Genomic DNA, 22,094 nt, shown 5'->3' with positions numbered 1-22,094 from the left:
TATGTCCTCGGTCACTATTGGCAAGGAAGGGGGGGCTGGCTGTCAGGTAGGCTGTATGGGGCTGTATGGGGCCCCGTGATTTCTAACAGCAACTCTGCCCACCAGTGCTGCAAATCAGTGCCCATCAGTGCCTCCTCATTACTGCCACCTATCAGTGCTACTTACCAATGCCCATCAGTGCCTCCTACCAGTGCCCATCAGTGACCCCTATCAGTGCTGCCTATCAATGCCACCTATCAGTGCCCATCAGTGCCACCTCTCAGTGCAGCTAAATCAGTGCCTCCTCATCAGTGCCCACCAGTGCTGCCTCATCCGTGCCCATTAGTGCCACCTCATCAGTGCCCATTAATGCAGCCTATCTGTGCCTATCAGTGCAGCCTCATCAGCGCCTATCAGTGCAGGAGAAACATTATCTGTTTGCAAAATTTTATAACAAACTATGATTTTTTTTCCAAGTTTTTGGTCTTTTTCTTTGTTTAGCAAAAAAAAAAAAACATGTGGTGATTAAATACCACCAAAGGAAATCTCTATTTGTATGAAAACAATTATTAAAAAAAATTAATGTGGGTACAGTGTTGCATGACTGCGCAATTATCATTCAAAGTGTAACAGCGCTAAAAGCTGAAAGTTGGCCTGGGCAGGAAGGGGGTAAAGGTGCCCGGAAGGCAAGCAGTTTAGGGAAAACAACCCAAATAGTGGGGAAATGTAGCTGCCATCCAGGGCCCATCCCTGCCATCCTGTACAACGCTTATTAATTGAATCTCTTCTATATTTTATCTCCTCATAAACTATTAATGTTTAGGTACTGAATCTGATAATGTTATTTTTTTCTGTTTTCTAATATATTATCCATACACTGCATCTGATATTGTATTTTTGTATAATCTTTATCCATATTCTGATGAGAGCATCACCGTAAAATGTCCTGAAATGCGTTGGTTACCAATAAATAGATAAAAAGATATGTTGTATACATAAAAGGTTTACAATATCGTTCCAAGACAACTCAACACACATTTATATTCTGAATGATCTTTATTAAGATAGCGACATTTGTTAACACAATTTAACACAGATTAATGCAAAATGACTTTTCTGACTTTAGCACAGCTGCTGTGATTTCTGACTGCTATTATTGGGTCAATGATTAATTCTATTTGTTGCCTGTAGATTCCTTGTAAGATTTCCACACTGACATTAATGCTATTGGCTCCAATCATCTATTCCCCTTTGCGTCCTACAATGAACATCACAGCTTTATAATCAGTGAGATCGCTGACATTGCTTCTCTTCTGCACTGCACAGAAATCAACGACCAAACCCACCTTACCAAAGGCATTTTTCACAAACTCCTCATTATATTTTAAACAATGGAACCGTTTTCCTGCAACAATCCAGTAAGTTGCATCTAATCCTGCAAGAAGTATCAGCTGGCCTCCGGGCTTTAGCAGCTTTAATGTCTTCTCCAGATTCTTAATGTATTCATCTTCATTTTTACTGATGAATTCCAGTATCCAAGCACTGATAATGCAGTCAGCAAGTGGTAATAGCACCGGGGAGGTTATGTTTTCCTGTTCATAATTACATTTCAAAATCTGCGAGATGGATGACCTTAGGCGCATTTCTGTTTCCTGAATTTGATCTCTGAAAGAAAAGAAAAAAAAACTTAAAGTAAAATTTAACTTCGGTCCATCTTCTTGCTCCGGGTCACCTGAAAAACGATTGGATAATCGCAATTTTTTTTTTTTCACTTACCTTGTTTAGAAGATAATATACTTACCTTACTTCCTCTTACTCCCTCGGCGTCCACGGCGAGTCGTCATTCCTGGCTTGCAATGATTCCTGGGAGCTGAAAGTCATCGCTCCCAGGAATCAATGCGCCTGCACCGACCCCGAGTTCAGTTCCGGTGCAGGAACGTCATACCTTGCTAAACAGCTTCTGGGCATGCCCAGAAGCTGTGCAGGGATGACGCTGTAGCCCCCCGGAAGTGACGGCGGGGCCGGTGCAGTGCATCGTGGGACCGAAGAGGACGGAAAAGGACGCAGAAGAGGATCGCGCTGGCTTCAGCTGTCCACACCTGAGATGGCAGCGCTAGACAATACATTTTCAAGGTAAGTATTTCTTCTAAAAGGTAAGTGCAACCCAAGACAGTTCAGAGGCTATCCATTGTGGAATGCACTAGCTCTGACTGTCCCGGGGGTATTTTTATGTATTTTCTTTTGTTTTAGGTGGAACTCCGTTTTAATATACACAATACAGTAAAGATTTCAATATACAGTGATATGGCATGATGAGCGATGCTGCCAAAATTCGGTTAGACTGTAATTTGGTAAGTTAAAAATAAAATTGTCATACTAGTATAACACTTCCCCCATAGGAGTTGCTGATGTCAGGGTGTGCACAGCCAGTCACACAGCATTTCCTTCTTGTATCCAGACACAGTGATCAGAACTTTGGCTTGTTTTTTTTTGTTGTTGTTTTATTAGGGGATGATAACTTGGATGGGGTAAGGGATTACAGGATACCCAACTTAAAAAAGGCCAACAATCAAAACCAGGAACATCTTCCTCACTATTTAAAGATTCCACTTCTTCCTTCCATCTGCACAAACCTGGTTCCCTTATACAGCTCCTACTGGTTCACTCCTGGGGGAACTAACAGTCTCTAGTTAGTTCAGCAACAGCCCATTACAGGCTAGGAACTTGAAGTCCCTTGGTAAAGTAGCAATGTGGAGTGAACAGCATCTTACACATATCTTTTAAATAAATACCATACCATGTGAGATGTATTATAAAGTGCTAAGTGATGTAAAACTCATTATCATAGATACATAAATCCAAAACATATCCAAAAAATATCCACAAATATAATGAATTATAAATAAATATTGATGCTATTAAACTCATTAGTGTAAACATATAGTTATTCCAATGTTAAAGTGTCCAGTGCTCGGTGACAATAAATATTAATAAATTAATTTTCCAAATTCATACAAAAAGTGCTCAGTGCTCAGTGCTTGTCTGCTGTCTTACACCAAATATTGGGATGATCAAAGTGCTCAGTGCTCATGCGTCCGGGTGCTCCCCTCTCAGTCTCCTACTCACCGGACTGTAAGAGAAATCAAGCCTTATTAGCATAAACAACGGCCAGGAACCCAGGAAAGCACCAGGTTAGCAGCACCTCAGATCAATATCTCCTCACACTCAGATCGCAGCAGTTTCCAATTTGTACCATCCAGGAATAAATCCACCATAAAAGTCAAATGGAGAGAGACCTCATTGTGCAGTATTACTAACTTTATTAAAGATTAATTAAGATTGCACTTACAGCGTTACAAATCAAATATGCGGTATCGGCTCCTATCTCGGGGACACCAAACTTTCCTATGCGTTCCACTCGCTCGGACCGGAAGTGACGTGGTGCGTGAGAGTAACGGCTTGACGCGTTTCACTCTGCCAATCAGAGCATTCTCAAAAGCAATCAGAATCCTTTTGAGAATGCTCTGATTGGCAGAGCAAAATGCGTCAAGCCGTTACTCTCATGCACCACGTCACTTCCGGTCCGAGCGGGTGGAACTACTCACTGTTTCCCCTTGCTCTCTCCACTGCCTCTCTGGTTAGGGTGCCTCCAAATTCCTGCTGTGGTGGGATCCTTCCAGACCAGCCTCCCCAGCCCCTCCCTGGAAGCGGTCCCTCAAGGGCCACTGACAAACTCTCTTCAACACTGCTTCTCCATGTTCCACCCAGCTCCCCCGCTGGCATGGCTCATGTCTATTTATAGGCTTCTTAGTTCCCTGCCAGGCCCCCAACCTGGGGATTGGCTAAGGGCCCCTAAATAATCAAGGAAACCTCTCCTAGCTTCCACCCACTATCTTCATTCATTTTCCAACATTCTAGAAACATTTTTACGTTTAAGTTAGGTCCTCTGGAGGACTGCTGGACAAGCTATTGTCACTGAAATGTGTTTGCTTGTTGTTCCTTGAACTGGTAAGACAATAAGGGTTGGTTTACTAAAGGCAAATAGTCTGTTGGCTTTTCAAATGAAGTTGCACTTTGCAAGGGCATTTTCCCCAGGGCTTAGTGAATGAGGTGATATTTCAATTTGCAAAGAATACCCAATCACACACAAAGAAAATAAAAAAAAACATTTTTACTTGCATATGATTGGACGATGGAAGCCAGCAGACCTTAACTTTATTCATTAAGTGTGGGGTAAAATTCCCTTGCAAAGTACAACTTCCCTTGCAATGTCTGTTTGTCTTTAGGAAATTAACTCTAAAATATTAGCATTCTTAAAAAACAAAGAAGCAATACAATATGTGCTTTTATTTTAGTGTTATTTGATATTTCTTACCACTAGAGTACAATACATCCAAACACAGTAAATGGCCCTAGCTGTCTCTTTATCACACACAGTTTGTTTCTTTGGTCAGCACCTGTTAAGTTTAACCTGCCTAATAGTACTTTCCTGTGCATGGTATGGCAGCTTACTGAGGGCAATCCTTACAGGGCTACAAGACTGACTACTATATAAATGAAAAACTCTACCTAGCACCAGAATTCTTATTTTTTATCCCCAAGGTCAATAGGATGCAGCTACTGTCCCTATCAAGAAATTAATTACTAATGAAATACATTTTTGTACTATTTTTACCCTTACCTGTCTGCTTCCTTTGGTCTTTTTCAGGCAAGTTCTCTGAAACTCTCCTCCCTGAATTCCTCATACCACAGGTGCTAAAGGCGTCCCTCATGAGGAACCCTATTCTGGTGGTCTTGGGGGTAACAGAGTACTGTGGTGTTATATCATTGAAGCACAGGACACATGTTCCATGCTTTTATTTCCTCCTTCTCTGTCCCCAAGCCTCAATAATGGTTGGTGTTGTTGCGATAGTTCCACACGATTGGCTAAGCCCAGTCATCTAACACTGCTGTTTTGGCCAGATGAGGAGGTGGGCTATGGTCTGACAGGGGTTGGGGTTTTAAAGTAAGTAGAGTTGAGCGGACAACTGGATGTTCGACGGGTTCGGCCAAACGTCGCAAAAAAGTTCGAGTTCGGGACCCGAACTTAACCCGAACTTGACCCCGAACCCCAGTCAATGGGGACCCAAACTTTTGAGCACTAAAATGGCTCTAAAAAAGTCATGGAAAGGGCTAGAGGGCTGCAAATGGCAGCAAAATGTTTTTAAGAGCATGGCAAGGGCTCTGCAAACAAATGTGGATAGGGAAACAACTTAAAATAACATAAAATACATGAAAATAAAAAATAATAATCTTGATCTAGGAGGATGAGGTCCATATGGAGTAGGAGGTTGAGGTGGCGGTGGATGTGGTGGTGTAGGTGGAAGTGGCGGTGGAGGAGGACAAGGTAGCCAACACTGGTTTTTGTTTTTAATTTTATTTTTTTCTAAATGAAAGGAAAAGGGGCATCATTTTGTGCCCCCTTTTCCTCATGGGATGGGGACAGGGATTATAACTTGGTGTAGGCTAGTTATTAGCAGTCACAGGGTGAGGTAAAATTGTGGCTGGGAAAAGTTTAGTTGACCTTTATGACCTGGGGTTATTCAGCCGCTGTTCCCGCTCAAATTTCACCTTTGTGTTTTGCAAAGGGGAACAATGTATATATATACTGTATATATATATATACGATTTGTTCTGTGTATTAATGTTGTTCTGGATAATTTTATTAACCACTTTACCACTAAAGCATTTTGCTGTCTTACGTCTGGGCCACTTTTTGCGATTCGGCGCTGTGCGACTTTAACTGACAATTGCGCGGTCATGCGGCGCCGTACCCAAACGAAATTTACGTCCTTTTTTTCTCACAAACTGAGCTTTCTGTTGGTGGTATTCAATCACCTGTGCGATTTTTACTTTTTGCGCTATAAACAAAAAAAAGCGTTTATTTTGAAAAAATAACAATATTTTTAACATTCTTTTATATAAAATTCCCCCCAAAAAAGATGTAAAAACCAATTTTTTTTAAAATTTTTGGCCAATTTGTTTTCTGCTACCCATGTTTGGTAAAAAAAAATTGCAATAAGCATATTTTGATTGGTTTGCGCAAATGTTATTGCGTTTACTAACGAGTAATGGCGGCGATCTGCGATTTTTTTTTTTTGCGGGACTGCGACATTGCGGCAAACAGATCGGACCCTTGACTGACATTTTTGACACTTTTGGGGGTACCAGTGACATTACTGCAGTAATCAGTGCTATAAATATGCACTGTTACTGTAAAAATGACACTGGCAGGGAAGGGGTTAATTTTATTGGAGAGGGAGGGGTTAATGTATGCCTGGTGCTTACTGACGTGTGTGGGGGGGGGGGGTTACTGTGTGAGACAGGGACAGATAGGATGTCCAGCTATGCTGAACACTCCGATCTGTCACTCCCTGTCACTGAGGAGATCCGCCCGCTCTGTTTACACAGGCGGGCGGATCTCCAAACTGGATTCCCCGACGATCGGGGCAGAGCAGCGGCGATCGCCGCTGCTCCTCCCCTGGCCCGACTCCCGCTGTGAATGAAAACAGCGGGAGCGCGCCTCCGGCGGCACGTGAGCGCCGCCTACAGGGGGAGGAGTCTGGCGACGTAGGTCTACGTCGTCAGACGGGATCGTGCCACTTTGCCGCAGTAGTACTACGGTACTCAGCGGTAAAGTGGTTAAGTTGAATTTGTTTATTCTTACAACCTGGGTCATAGTGACCAGGTTGTTTTCAGTGTTTTACAATATTGTTGAAAATCTTTTATCACGTTTGTTTAAATAAACAAATAAAAAAAGGGCCGCAGCCTTAAAAATTTTCCAACCACATGTTGTGTGGTGTCTCATTATTGTTAATTTATTATCTGTTATATATTAATAATCCAGGGAGTCCTGTCTACTATTCCATTAGGGTACACCCCAAAAGAGTGAGAAAGATCAAAAATACAACAATGGCTGGGTAAGACCGGTATACATGTTTATTCTGCACAAGGTACAGACAAGTCCTGTGGGATCCATGCCTGGTTAATTTTAATGAATGTGAGCTTGTCCACATAGGCTCTGGACAGGCGGCTGCGCTTGTCTGTGATAACGTCCCCCGCCGTGCTAAAAATACGTTCAGATAATACACTGGCTGCAGGCCAGCACCTCCAAGGCGTAAAGGGCAAGCTCAGGCCATGTGCCCAATTTGGAGACCCAGAAGTTGAAGGGGGCAGACCCGTCATTCAGTACGTCTAGGCGTGTGCACACATACTGCTCCACCATGTTGGTGAAATGCTGCCTCCTGCTAAGACGTTCCATATCAGCTGGTGGTGCTGGTTGTTGTGGCATGTTGACAAAGCTTTTCCACATTTCGGCCATGTTAGCCCTGCCTTCTGAGGTGCTGGCGGTGCCCCGGCTGCGTTGGCTACCTCTTCCTCCTTCTCTGCCTTTGCCTTGTGCTTCCAATGTGCCCCCGCTGTCAGGTGGGAATGCCACCAGCAGTACGTCTACCAGCGTACGCTTGTACTCGCGCATCTTACGATCACACTCCAGTGAGGGAATTAAGGACGGTACATTGTCCTTGTAACGAGGATCGAGCAGCGTGGCCACCCAGTAATCAGCACAAGTTATAATGTGGGAAACTCAGCGGTCATTAAGGAGACACTGCAACATGCAATCGTTCATGTATGCCAGGCTGCCCAGAAGCAACGAAAAGCTGTCCTCTGTGGGAGGTGTATGGTCTGTGTCCTCTGTATCCCCCCAGCCACGCAACAGTGATGGCCATGAGATGGTCTGGGTGCCACCCTGCTGTGAACATGGTTCCTCCTCCTCCATCTCCTTCTCCTCATCCTCCAGAACTGTGCCCCTGCTGGACAATTGTGTCCCTGGCGTTTGTGTGTGCAGGAACCCACCCTCGGAGCCACTTGCGAATGACTGCCCTGAAAGCCTTGGAAATGTTATCTCTTCATCCTCCTCCTCCTCCTCCTCATCCTGTGCCACATCCTCTTCCATCATCGCCTGAATCGTTTTTTGAAGGAGGCATAGAAGTGGGATAGTTAAGCTGACAACGGCGTCATCGGTACTGGCCATGTTGGTGGAGTACTCAAAACAGCACAACAAGGCACACAGGTCTCGCATGGAGGCCCAGTTATTGGTGGTGAAGTGGTGCTGTTCCGCAGAGCGACTCACGCGTGCGTGCTGCAGCTGAAACTCCACTATGGCCTGCTGCTGCTCGCACAGTCTTTCCAGCATGTGCAAGGTGGAGTTCCACCTTGTGGGCACGTCACATATGAGGCGGTGAGCGGGAAGGCCGAAAATACGCTGCAGCGCTGACAGGCGAGCAGCAGCAGGGTGAGAACTCCGAAAGTGCGCACAGACGGCCCGCACTTTCTGCAGCAGCTCTGACATATCGGGGGTAATTTTTAAGGAACCTCTGCACCACCAAATTCAGCACATGCGCCAGGCAAGGGATGTGCATCAAGCCGGCTAGGCCCAGAGCTGCTATGAGATTTCGCCTGTTATCGCACACCACCAGGCCGGGCTTGAGGCTCGCTGGCAGCAACCACTCATTTGTCTGCTGTTCCATGCTCCTCCACAAATCCTGCGCGGTGTGTGGTTTTTCCCCCAAACAGGCAAGTTTTAAAACTGCCTGCTGTCGTTTACCCCTGGCTGTGCTGACGTTGGTGGTGAAGGTGTTACACTGACCGGATGAGGAGGCTGTAGAGGATGAGGAAGCGGAGTAGGAGGAGTTAGGAACAGGAGGCAAACTGAAGCGCCCTGCAATCCTCAGTGGTGGAAGGACATGCGCCAAATTGCTATCCGCCTCAGGCCCATCCGCCACTGCATTTACCCAGTGTGCCGTTAGGGAGATATAACGCCCCTGACCGTGCTTACTGGTCCACGTATCGTAGTTAGGTGGACCTTGCCACAGATGGCGTTGCGCAGTGCACACCTGATTTTTTTCCCCCACTTGGTTGTGCAGGGAAGGGATGGCTTGCCTGGAAAAGTAGTGGCGGCTGGGCATGACGTACTGTGGGACAGCCACCGACATAAGGCTTTTAAAACTGTGCGTCTCCACCAGACGGAATGACAGCATTTCACAGGCCAAGAATTTTGAAATGCTGGCATTCAGGGCCAGGGATCGCGGGTGGGTAGGGGGGTACTTCCTCTCCCTCTGAAGTGTTTGGGAGATGGAAAGCTGAACGCTTCCACGGGACATTGTGGAGATGGTTGGTGACCCAGGTGGTGGTGTTGCTGACAGATCGTCTGTTTGCGGGGTGGCAGGTGCCGGTATCACTACAGAGGTGGATGAAGAGGCAGAGACTGCAGCAGAAGAGGAAGCAGGAGGAGCCAGAGACCTTTGTTGGTTTTGAAGGTGTCTACTCCACTGCAGCTCGTGCTTTGCACTTAGATGCCTGATCATGCAGGTTGTGCTCAGGTTGAGAAGGTTTATGCCTCGCTTCAGGCTCTGATTGCACAGGGTACAAACCACTCGTGTCCTGTCATCAGCACATTTTCTGAAGAACTTCCACGCTAGAGAACTCCTTTGAGCTGGCTTTGGTGCGCTCGGTCCCTTGCTGCGTTGGGCAGTAAGGATGATCGAACTTTTGAAAAGTTTGGTTCGGCCAGAACATCCGAACTTCCCGAAAGTTCGGCCCGAATTTCAGAACCCCATTGAAATCAATGGGACCCGAACTTCGGTAATCAAAAAACACAATTTTTAAGCCCTAAAACCCAATAAACGCCCCTAAAAAGTGCCCAGGGTTCTGGGTCATGCCCCATTAACTATTAATCACACAAAAAAAAGTTCTTAAAAACTGTCATTTTTGATAAAAAAGCCAATTATTGAAAAAATTAAAAAAAAAAAGAAAAAAAAAAAAAAAAGAGATTTTTTGATTTTGATTTTGGATTTAGTATCTGGGGGGTTTAAAAGGTGTGCATGTGAAGTTTCAGCTCTGTAGCATGTCCAGAACCATGAAAAAAAAAAGATAATTTTTCAGTAGAACAGGGATGTGGGACCCTCCTTTAACACCTATATGATCTTTTTTTTCTGGTTCTGGACATGCTACAGAGCTGAAACTTCACAGGTACACCTTTTAGACCCCCCGGACACAAAATCACACAAAAAAAGTTCTTAAAAATTGTCATTTTTGATTAAAAAAAAGCCAATTATTGAAAAAAAAAAAGAGATTTTTTGACTTTTACTTTGGATTTCGTATCTGGGGGGTCTAAAAGGTGTGCATGTGAAGTTTCAGCTCTGTAGCATGTCCAGAACCAGAAAAAAAGATTGTTTGTATTAGAACACTTTCTTTCAGGACAGGTAGTTTGCTTCTCTCCCGGTTTAATAGCAGGCATTTTTTGGGGTTCTTTGCAGTCAGGAAAAACATCTGAACTTGTGTATAGTGGTACTGTGCACAAGTTCTGATGTTTTGTCTGCCTCCAAAAACCCCCATAAAATGCCAGCAAAAACACACCTGGGCATTTTTTTTTGACGCTAGCGTTTTTTTGGCATTTTTTGGGGTTCTTTTGAGGCAAGCAAAACATCTGAACTTGTGTATAGTGGTATATATATATATACACACATAATTATATGTATATAGACACCTAGCCATATATAGGTGTGATAGTAGCAGAAATATATTACTGTAAATGATTTCATTAGCGCAAGCATATATTTCTGCTACTATCACACCTATATATGTCTAGGTGTGTATATAAATATATGTATGTGTGTATATACACCACTATACACAAGTTCTGATGTTTTGCCTGCCTCCAAAACCCCCCAAAAAATGCCAGCAAAAACACACCTGGGCATTTTTTTTTTTTTTGACGCTAGCGTTTTTTTGGCATTTTTTTTGGTTCTTTTGAGGCAGGCAAAACATCTGAACTTGTGTATAGTGGTATATATACACACATACATATATTTATATACACACCTAGACATATATAGGTGTGATAGTAGCAGAAATATATCTGTGTAAATGATTTCATTAGCGCAAGCATTTATTTCTGCTACTATCACACCTATATATGTCTAGGGGTATATATACACATATATGTGTATATATATCCCCTATACACATGTTCAGATGTCATGTCTGACATCAAACATGTCCTCAAAAAAGCACTGACAGTGGCAGCCCCTGCAGCATAAAAAAATGCTTGGCTGGTGAGAAGCCATAAGGGTGTCCCGAAGCTATTCAGAGAAATGATCATTTCTCTATAGCGGTCACCCTGCTATGGAAGGGTTTGGTCACCCTGCCATAGCAGTCACTGTCAGTTAACCCTACACTACACTACGGTCCCCTGACACTTCATACTTTCCCTATAGAAACTGAATTTTTGAAGCTAACTTAAGTGTAAAGGAGCACTCTAACTACACTAGATATCCCTTTCCTCACACTAATAAATAGCTAAATGACACTTTTAAAGTAAAATTAACAGAACTGCTTCCACTCTCTTCCATGTCCAGTATAAGAATGCTAGGAATATGACGGGGGCGATCTTATATACTGGGGGGTGTATTCACTAATGATTGGTCTAGGGACCCCCTAGTCACTCCAATCACATTCCTAGCATTCTCCTGCCCCCTCAATTGGCTTTTGCTAATGGTTCTGGTCCAATCATGGGCTTTTAAAGCCCATTTCCTGAAGCATTGCATTTTGGGCGGTTCTGGTTGCCGAATTCCGAACTTTTCGGGCAAAAAGTTCTAAATTCGGCCGAACCTCGAACACCCAATGTTCGGGCCGAACCGATGGTCGACCCGAACCGTTCGATCATCCCTATTGGGCAGTAGCAGGCGTAGTGTCTAGGGCACGCCCGCTCCGCTTCTGCACCCTGCTCCCTCTTCTGCTGTGCTGGTGGCTCTGTGCGACCACCGCCTCTTCCTCCAAACTACTCAGGTCACCTGCATGACTTCCATTCCATGTGGGGTGGAGGACCTCATCGTCCTCCACATCATCTTCCACCCAGTCTTCACCCCTGCCCTCCTTGTCGGTCTCCACAATTCTGAGTGCCGCAGCAGTTGGCACCTGCGTTTCGTCATCATCGGAGACGTTCTGCGATAGTCCTTCCATGTACTCATCTTGAGAAATAAGTGGTTGGGCATCGCTGCACTCAATCTCTTCCACTTCTGGGGCAGGGCTAGGTGGATGGCCCTGGGAAACCCTGCTGACAGAGTCATCAAAAAGAAGAAGATACTGCTGCATGACTTGGGGCTCAGACTGCTTGCCTGATTTGCAAGGGGGTGAGGTGAAAGACGGTTGGACATTGGCTGCATGTGCCAACTCTGACCTTTCTGCAGTAGACTGGGTGGGAGACAATGTGAAGGAACTGGAGGCACTGTCAGCAACCCAATCTACTATCGCCTGTACTTCTTCTGGCCTCATCACTTCTAGAGGCGCATGATGCCCTACCAAATACTGCTGCAGTTTCTGTCGCCTACTCACACTTGAGGAAGGTGTTTCACTTGTGCGTGTAGCTGGCACAGATCGACCACGTCCTCTCCTTGTAACAGGAGCTCTACCAGCAGCACCACGACCCAGGCCACGGCCCCTATTTGACGGTCTCCTCATATTTCTGTAATTTATGATCTTGCCCTAGAAAGGTGTTTATTGAATAGCGGAACAAAACAACAACAGTATCGCACGGGTGTATCTCACAGTCAAATATGCAAACTATGCCGCAATTTAATTTTTTTACCCCAAAAGGGTGTTTATTAAATAGCGGAATAGAAAAACAGTATACAAATACAACGGGTGTATCTCACAGTCAAATATGCAAAGTATGACGCAAATTTAATTTTTTTCACCCCAAAAGGGTGTATATTGAATAGCGGAATAGAAAAAAGGATATAAAACGGTGTATCTCACACGTACAAACACAGACTAGGCCCCAATTACAATTTTTTGTACCCTAAAGGGAGGATGAGGAAGAGGAGTAGGAGAAGTTCGGAACAGAAGGCAAACTGAAGCGCCCTGCAATCCTTGGCGGTGGAAGGAGATGCGCCAAACAAATTTAAAAGGTGTATCTCACACGTACCGATACAGACTATGCCGTAATTTAATTTTTTACACTCAAACAGGGTGTATAAACTAATAGCGGAATAGAAAAAATTTTATAAAACGGTGTATCTCACACGTACAAACACAGACTAGGCCCCGATTACAATTTTTTGTACCCTAAAGGCAGGATGAGGATGAGGAGTAGGAGGAGTTCGGAACAGGAGGCAAACTGAAGCGCCCTGCAATCCTCGGCGGTGTAAGGAGATGCGCCAAACAAATTTAAAAAGGTGTATCTCACATGTACCGATACAGACTATGCCGTAATTTCATTTTTTACACTCAAAAAGGGTGTATATTGAATAGCGGAATAGAAAAAATTGTATAAAACGGTGTATCTCAAACGTACAAACACAGACTAGGCCCCGATTACAATTTTTTGTACCCTAAAGGCAGGATGAGGATGAGGATGAGGAGTAGGAGGAGTTTCGGAACAGGAGGCAAACTGAAGCACCCTGCAATCCTCGTGGGTGGAAGATGCGCCCCAAAAGATTGGAAGGTGTATCTCACACGTACCGATACTGACTATGCCGCAATCTAATTCTTTTTACCCCAAGGGTGTAGATTGAATAGCGGAACAGAAAATATGATATCAAAAGGTGTATCTATCTCACACTGGCATGGTGGCCAATTTCCAATATGGCCGCACTCGCACAAATGCACGCACACGTATTGCGAACGCATGTTCACTACGGCAAAGACGTGTGTGTGCTGGCTCACACAATGCTTGTTAGATCTTGGCGCCCTCTGGCCTTTAAAAGAGGGACTGCAGCACATGGACATTGCTGACTGATCTTCAGCTTCCTGCTTCCTGTTCTTGTGTGTGTGCTTATGCTTCTGATCATCTGTTACCGACCCGGCCTGCCTTTGGATACCTCTTGTCATTCCCCCAGCTCTGACCTCGGATAGCCCATGGATCTGCTCTTGTCTCTTGTCCTGTGTATGAGTTCGGCTTGCCTGACTACGTCCCTGCTCTTCTGTCTGCTGACTACTGGCTTACTGACCTTGGCATCCATCTCTGACTACGTTTCCTGCTTCACCCTGTCTGCTGTGATCCACCTTGATGCCTACCTGCAGTACCCAGCCTGCTGTACCCACCTGCAGTACTTACCTGTTGCTCCAGCCTGCAATACCTATTTGCCATATCCAGCTTACTGGAGCCACTACAATCTGTTTCTTGCTGTGTGCAGTCTGCACCATCATCAGCTCCACTGGGTCCTACTGCTCACCTCATCTGGTATCCACCTGCGGAGAGATCTCCACACCTGCATCTCTCATCCGTGGCACAGCCGGCAATCCCTGCTTCTTTGGGCTTTGTGTTCCCTGTTTCCACCTTCAGGGACACCGAGCACCTAGCCGCAAGGAGAGCCCTCTCAGCATTTTGGCTTCAGGACCAAGTACGTGACAGTATCAGTCAGCCAAAAGATGTCTGAAGCCGACAGAGGTGCGTCTCCATTAGAAGCTCTGTGCCAACAAGTCGCAGCCATCACGCAAGCCATAACAAATCTGCAAGAAGACTATGATCAATTGGAAGGTCGTCTGCAGAGTCTATACACTACTCCTTTTCCTACCGACCAGAACCCGAAAAATACAGCCCCAGCCTCAGCTTCTGCTTCCTATAAACGCACAGCTGTCGCACCAACGATAGTGGTATCTCCACCTGAACCAAGGGTCCCCATACCTGAACGTTTCTCTGGGGACCGAAGAAAGTTCAGGGCTTTTAAAAACGCTTGCCAGTTGTATCTAGCTCTGCAACCACAGACTTTTTCTCTTGAAACCATTAAGGTTGGCTTTGTCATTTCTCTGCTCACAGATGAACCACAATCCTGGGCCCATTATCTTTTGGAGCAAAAGAACCCGGTCCTCAACTCAGTCTCGGCTTTCTTCGAAACTATGTCGCAACTTTACGACGACCCCCAGCGAATGGCCACGGCCGAGGCAGCCCTACACACACTTCAACAAGGGTGCCGGCCTGTTGAGGACTATACAGCTGAATTCTACAAATGGTCAGCAGACACTGGCTGGAATGAGGCCGCATTAAAGTACCAGTTTCGGCTCGGCCTATCTGAAGCACTTAAAGACGAGCTGGCTCGAGTCGACACCCCTGCCACTCTGGAACACCTTATCAAACTGTCCATCCAGCTTGATCGCCGACTGCGGGAGAGACGATCCGAACGAATTCAGTCCTCCAGACCTACCTGGATGCTACCCAGAGTTCCCCCAGCAATCCACTCTACGCCTATTACCTCTTCTTCCTCAACACCCCTAGAGGGAGAACCAATCCAGATTGGACTGATGCATTCTGCCCTAACTCCCGAAGAAAGGACATGCCGTCGGCAAGCCAACCTTTGCCTCTACTGTAGAGGGGCTGGACATTTTCTTTGTAATTGCCCTGTGAGACCCAGTAAGCCCCGGCTTCCTGGCCCTGCCTACTCTCCAGTCTCCGGGATTCACCCAGCTCACCTACTTCTACCCATCTCACTACAGGTGGCGGATAGGGAAATCAAGTTTCAGGCCATAATTGACTCCGGTGCTTGCAGTTGCTTCCTAGACCTTGCTCTAGCCAAGAAGTTTAGCATTCCGCTTAGACCTAAAAGACTTAGCCTTACTGTTCACCTGGCAGATGGCACCATCCCCACATCGGGGCCCGTCACCCAAGAGACTGAACCTGTTATGACTATAACTGACTCTGAACATCAGGAATTCCTGTGCTTCGATGTCCTTCGCTCCCCCATATTTCCTGTGATATTGGGCATCCCCTGGCTGCGAGCCCATAACCCCAGGATTGACTGGTCTAAGGGGGAGATCATATTTTCCTCTGCCTACTGCCGCCAACATTGTTTTGTACCTGAGTCCCTGAGCTCTTCCAGTTGCATGACCATCCAATCAGTATCTGATAACAGCCAGCTTGTCCCATCCAGCTACCACAACTTTCTAGACGTGTTTGATAAGAGGAGAGCCGATGTCTTGCCACCGCATCGGCCCTATGATTGTCCCATAGAATTGCTGCCAGGTGCAGAAATTCCCTTTGGCCGGATATTCCCGTTATCCAAGGTGGAATTGGAAGCTCTACGTCTCTACATTGACGAAAATCTAAACAAAGGATTTATTCGTCCATCCTCTTCCCCAGCAGGCGCGGGGATCTTCTTTGTTGAAAAGAAGGACCACACACTTAGGCCCTGTGTGGACTACAGAGAATTAAATAAAATTACTATTAAAAATCGATATCCACTTCCCCTAGTACCAGAACTTTTTCAAAGATTTAGGACTGCCCAAGTTTTCACAAAACTAGATCTCCGGGGTGCTTATAATTTAGTCCGGATTAGAGAGGGGGATGAGTGGAAGACAGCTTTCCGAACCCGTTTCGGACAATTTGAGTATCTTGTCATGCCCTTTGGATTGTGTAATGCCCCGGCAACTTTCCAGCATTTTGTAAATGACATCTTTAGAGAATACCTGGATCACTTTCTGATTGTTTATCTTGACGATATTCTTATTTTCTCTGCTCGAACTACACCGTGTACATGTGAAGAAAGTCTTATCTACACTTAGAAAACATGGACTCTATGCTAAAGCAGAGAAATGTGAGTTCGAGAAACAAGCCATCCAATTCCTGGGGTTGGTAATATCCACCAATGGAATCGCCATGGACCCCCAGAAGGTGTCTTCTATTCTTGAGTGGCCTGCTCCAGTGGATAAAAAAGGAATCCAAAGATTTGTAGGATTCGCTAATTTTTACAGAAGGTTCATCAGAGGGTTCTCAGCCATCATCGCCCCCATCACTCAATTGACACGACAACACTCTCGATTTCAGTGGTCTCAGGAGGCCCAGGAAGCCTTTGATAAACTTAAAGCCCTGTTCACTTCTGCTCCAGTATTACAGCACCCAGAACACACTCTACCCTACGTCCTGGAGGTAGACGCCTCGGAAGTAGCTACTGGAGCAATCTTATCACAGCGCCAAGGGCCTAAAGCTTTGCTCCACCCAGTAGCCTTCTTTTCAAGAAAATTAAGTCAAGCAGAAAAGAATTATGATGTCGGTGACCGGGAGCTGTTGGCCATCAAGGCGGCTTTAGAAGAGTGGCGATACCTGCTGAAGGGTGCAGCCCACCCTGTGATGATCTTTACCGATCACAAAAATTTGGAATACCTCAGGACTGCCAAACGGCTTAGACCCCGGCAAGCACGGTGGGCCCTGTTTTTCTCCCGTTTTAACTTTCACATTACTTATCGGCCGGGGTCCAAGAATAGCAAAGCTGACGCTCTCTCTCGAATGTTCCCGGAAACTCCTAAAGTAGCATCTTCCAGCACAATCCTGTCCTCCCAAAATTTTTTACTAATACTACCTAATCTAAAGTCAGCCATACAGCTAGCATCTGCCCAATGCCTGGTAACTGAAGTTTCAGCTTTAAGGAAGCAAGATGGATTCTTCTGGCATAACGATAAAATTTTTGTACCACAAGAGACCAGGACTTTAGTCCTTAAAGCATGCCATGATCATCAGCTAGCCGGTCATTTTGGGGTACACAAGACCATCAAACTTGTCCAATGTTCCTTCTGGTGGCCAGGCTTGAGCCAGGACTGCAAAGATTATGTTGGTTCCTGCACAACTTGTCTTCGCAGCAAAGGGAGTAACACTAAAGCCTGGGGCCTGTTAAGACCATTACCGGTCCCGGACTTTCCCTGCAAAATGCTGTCCATGGACTTCATTGTGGATCTACCCCCTTCTGAGGGATTCACTTCCATTTTTGTAATAGTAGACTGATTGTCTAAAATGTCACATTTTGTACCGATGGTGGGCACTCCCTCTGCCGCAGACACCGCCCATGCCTTTATAAAGGAAATAGTAAGGCTCCATGGTCTGCCCAGAAACATAGTCTCTGACAGAGGAGTACAATTTACCTCCAGATTCTGGAGAACTCTTTGTAGAGCCTTAGACATTGACGTCTGCCTATCCTCGGCCTACCACCCCCAAAGCAACAGCCAGACGGAAAGAACCAACCAAACCTTGGAACAGTACCTTCGATGCTTTTCCACTTTCTCACAAGATAATTGGGTATCTCTGTTACCCTGTGCCGAATTTTCCTATAATAACTCAGTTCATGCTGCCACCAACCAGACTCCATTCTGGGCCAACTATGGGTACCATCCATCCTTTCTACCTGACGTGTTGCCTGAAAGTCCTGTGCCCGCAGTTCAAGACAGATTAACCTCCATCGTAACCAACAATCAGGTTCTTCAGGAAGCCATTTCAAAAGCTCAGGAGGATTATAAAAGGTACTATGATAAGAAGAGGAGGGGGAATCCAGTTTTGAAAGTTGGAGACAGGGTCTGGCTATCTACGGCTAATTTGAAACTCCCTTGCCCTTCACGAAAGCTGGGTCCAAGGTTCATTGGGCCATTTGAGATAAGGAGAGTGATAAACCCTGTGGCCTTTGAACTGACACTTCCACAATCTTATAAAATCCACCCGATTTTTCATGTGTCTCTTCTGAAACCTGCCTCTTCAGACCGTTTTCCGGGAAGAGAAGACCCACCACCACCACCGGTTACAGTGGGCGAATATACTGAATTTGAGGTAGAAACAATTCTTGATTGCAGGAAGAGAGGAAGGCAAACTCAATATCTTGTCAGATAGAAAGGTTACCCCCCTGAAGAGAATTCTTGGGAGCCCGAAGGGAATATTCATGCTCCCAGATTGTTGCTGGAGTTCTTCAACAGAAACCCTGAAAAGGTATCGCGTTTGGGCATCCGGAGGCTGCCCGTAGGGGGGGGGGGCACTGTCAGGAGACTAGCCAGAGGAGAGTTGCCGGAGGCCTGGCATGGTGGCCAATTTCCAATATGGCCGCACTCGCACAAATGCACGCACACGTATTGCGAACGCACGTTCACTACGGCAAAGACGTGTGTGTGCTGGCTCACACAATGCTTGTCAGATCTTGGCGCCCTCTGGCCTTTAAAAGAGGGACTGCAGCACATGGACATTGCTGACTGATCTTCAGCTTCCTGCTTCCTGTTCTTGTGTGTGTGCTTATGCTTCTGATCATCTGTTACCGACCCGGCCTGCCTTTGGATACCTCTTGTCATTCCCCCAGCTCTGACCTCGGATAGCCCACGGATCTGCTCTTGTCTCTTGTCCTGTGTATGAGTTCGGCTTGCCTGACTATGTCCCTGCTCTTCTGTCTGCTGACTACTGGCTTACTGACCTTGGCATCCATCTCTGACTACGTTTCCTGCTTCACCCTGTCTGCTGTGATCCACCTTGGTGCCTACCTGCAGTACCCAGCCTGCTGTACCCACCTGCAGTACTTACCTGTTGCTCCAGCCTGCAATACCTATTTGCCATATCCAGCTTACTGGAGCCACTACAATCTGTTTCCTGCTGTGTGCAGTCTGCACCATCATCAGCTCCACTGGGTCCTACTGCTCACCTCATCTGGTATCCACCTGCGGAGAGATCTCCACACCTGCATCTCTCATCCGTGGCACAGCCGGCAATCCCTGCTTCTTTAGGCTTTGTGTTCCCTGTTTTCACCTTCAGGGACACTGAGCACCTAGCCGCAAGGAGAGCCCTCTCAGCATTTCGGCTTCAGGACCAGGTACGTGACAATATCTCACACGTACAGACCCAGACTAGGCCCTGATTACTATTTTTTGTACCCTAAAGGCAGGATGAGGAGTAGGAGGAGTTTGGAACAGGCAGGAGGCAAACTGAAGCACCCTGCAATCCTCGGCGGTATAAGATGCGCCCTAAAAATTGGAAAGGTGTATCTCACACGTACCGATACAGACTATCCCGCAATTTAATTCTTTTTACCCCAAGGGTGTAGATTGAATAGCGGAATAGAAAATATGATATCAAAAGGTGTATCTATCTCACACGTACAGACTCAGACTAGGCCCTGATTACTATTTTTTGTACCCTAAAGGCAGGATGAGGAGTAGGAGGGGTTCGGAACAGGCAGGAGGCAAACTGAAGCACCCTGCAATCCTCGGCGGTATAAGATGCACCCTAAAAATTGGAAAGGTGTATCTCACACATACCGATACAGACTATCCCGCAATTTAATTATTTTTACCCCAAGGGTGTAGATTGAATAGCGGAATAGAAAATATGATATCAAAAGGTGTATCTATCTCGCACGTACGGACCCAGACTAGGCCCTGATTACTATTTTTTGTACCCCAAAGGCAGGATGAGGAGTAGGAGGAGTTCGGAACAGGCAGGAGGCAAACTGAAGCACCCTGCAATCCTCGGCGGTATAAGATGCGCCCCAAAAATTGGAAAGGTGTATCTCACACGTACCAATACAGACTATGCCGCAATTTAATTATTTTTACCCCAAGGGTGTAGATTGAATAGTGGAATAGAAAATATGATATCAAAAGGTGTATCTATCTCACACGTACAGACCCAGACTAGGCCCTGATTACTATTTTTTGTACCCTAAAGGCAGGATGAGGAGTAGGAGGAGTTTGGAAACGGCAGGAGGCAAACTGAAGCACCCTGCAATCCTCGGTGGTATAAGATGCGCCCCAAAAATTGCAAAGGTGTATCTCACACGTACCGATACAGACTATCCCGCAATTTAATTCTTTTTACCCCAAGGGTGTAGATTGAATAGCGGAATAGAAAATATGATATCAAAAGGTGTATCTATCTCACACGTACAGACCCAGACTAGGCCCTGATTACTATTTTTTGTACCCTAAAGGCAGGATGAGGAGTAGGAGGAGTTCGGAACAGGCAGGAGGCAAACTGAAGCACCCTGCAATCCTCGGCGGTATAAGATGCGCCCCAAAAATTGGAAAGCTGTATCTCACACGTACCGATACAGACTATCCCGCAATTTAATTCTTTTTACTCCAAGGGTGTAGATTGAATAGCGGAATAGAAAATATGATATCAAAAGGTGTATCTATCTCACACGTACAGACCCAGACTAGGCCCTGATTACTATTTTTTGTACCCTAAAGGCAGGATGAGGAGTAGGAGGAGTTCGAAACAGGCAGGAGGCAAACTGAAGCACCCTGAAATCCTCGGTGGTATAAGATGCGCCCCAAAAATTGGAAAGGTGTATCTCACACGTACCGATACAGACTATCCCGCAATTTAATTCTTTTTACCCCAAGGGTGTAGATTGAATAGCGGAATAGAAAATATGATATTAAAAGGTGTATCTATCTCACACGTACAGACCCAGACTAGGCCCTGATTACTATTTGTTGTACCCTAAAGGCAGGATGAGGAGTAGGAGGAGTTTGGAACAGGCAGGAGGCAAACTGAAGCACCCTGCAATCCTCGGCAGTATAAGATGTGCCCCAAAATTTGGAAAGGTGTATCTCACACGTACCGATACAGACTATCCGCCAATTTAATTATTTTTACCCCAAAGGGTGTAGATTGAATAGCGGAATAGAAAATATGATATAAAATTGGTGATTTTTCAATAGCACATGGGAACACAGCAGTGTCTTATGTCAGTCAGCTCTGCTGCAGACTATGAAGGGAAAAAAAAGGAAAATTCCCCTTTAAGTATTGTAATTTTTAAATAGCTTAGTACAGACTATGCCACAATTTTATTTTTTTTAACCCAAAAGGGTGTATATTGAATAGTGGAATAGAAAAAAGTGTATAATATTGAAAATCACTAGCACATGTGAACACAGCAGTGTCTTATGTCAGTCAGCTCTGCTGCAGGCTATGAAGGGGAAAAAAAAAGGAAATTCCCCTTTAAGTTTGAAATTTTAAAATAGATTAGTACAGACTATGCCACAATTTAATTTTTTTAACCCAAAACGGTGTATATTGAATAGTGGAATAGAAAAAAGTGCATAAAATTTAAAATCAGTCAATAATAGCACATGTGAACACAGCAGTGTCTTATCACAGTCAGCACTGAAGCAAAAACGCTGCACACAATTGACTGATAAAAATAGATTTTTTTCTCCCTCCTCCTCAGCGGGCAAAAAGATTGTGTTCACTGCACCACCCCACACACAGCAAAATCGATGTAGAACACTGACCCTGCCTATTATCCAGCCTCGCCCTAATATTGTCGATAAGATCG

The 22,094-nt window shown here is 45.5% G+C and overlaps 1 protein-coding gene across 1 annotated transcript in view; it reads right to left on the bottom strand.

Annotated features, from left to right (window-relative positions):
- Window positions 1–1,116: 1,116 nt before the first annotated feature.
- LOC309568071 (indolethylamine N-methyltransferase-like) overlaps window positions 1,117–22,094 on the bottom strand; it is a gene marked incomplete at its 5' end in the record, with an annotated part of 48,428 nt that continues 27,450 nt past the window's right edge. The window contains one exon of the mRNA XM_082273641.1: window positions 1,117–1,644. Within this exon, the coding sequence (XP_082129767.1) occupies window positions 1,221–1,644 (424 nt within the window). The 3' untranslated portion in view covers window positions 1,117–1,220. The remainder of the gene's footprint in view (window positions 1,645–22,094) is intronic.

Source organism: Pelophylax lessonae (assembly GCF_965119305.1).
Source record: "Pelophylax lessonae genome assembly, chromosome: 12".
Taxonomy (NCBI): Eukaryota; Metazoa; Chordata; class Amphibia; order Anura; family Ranidae; genus Pelophylax; species Pelophylax lessonae.
This window is presented reverse-complemented; position numbering and strand designations above follow the sequence as displayed.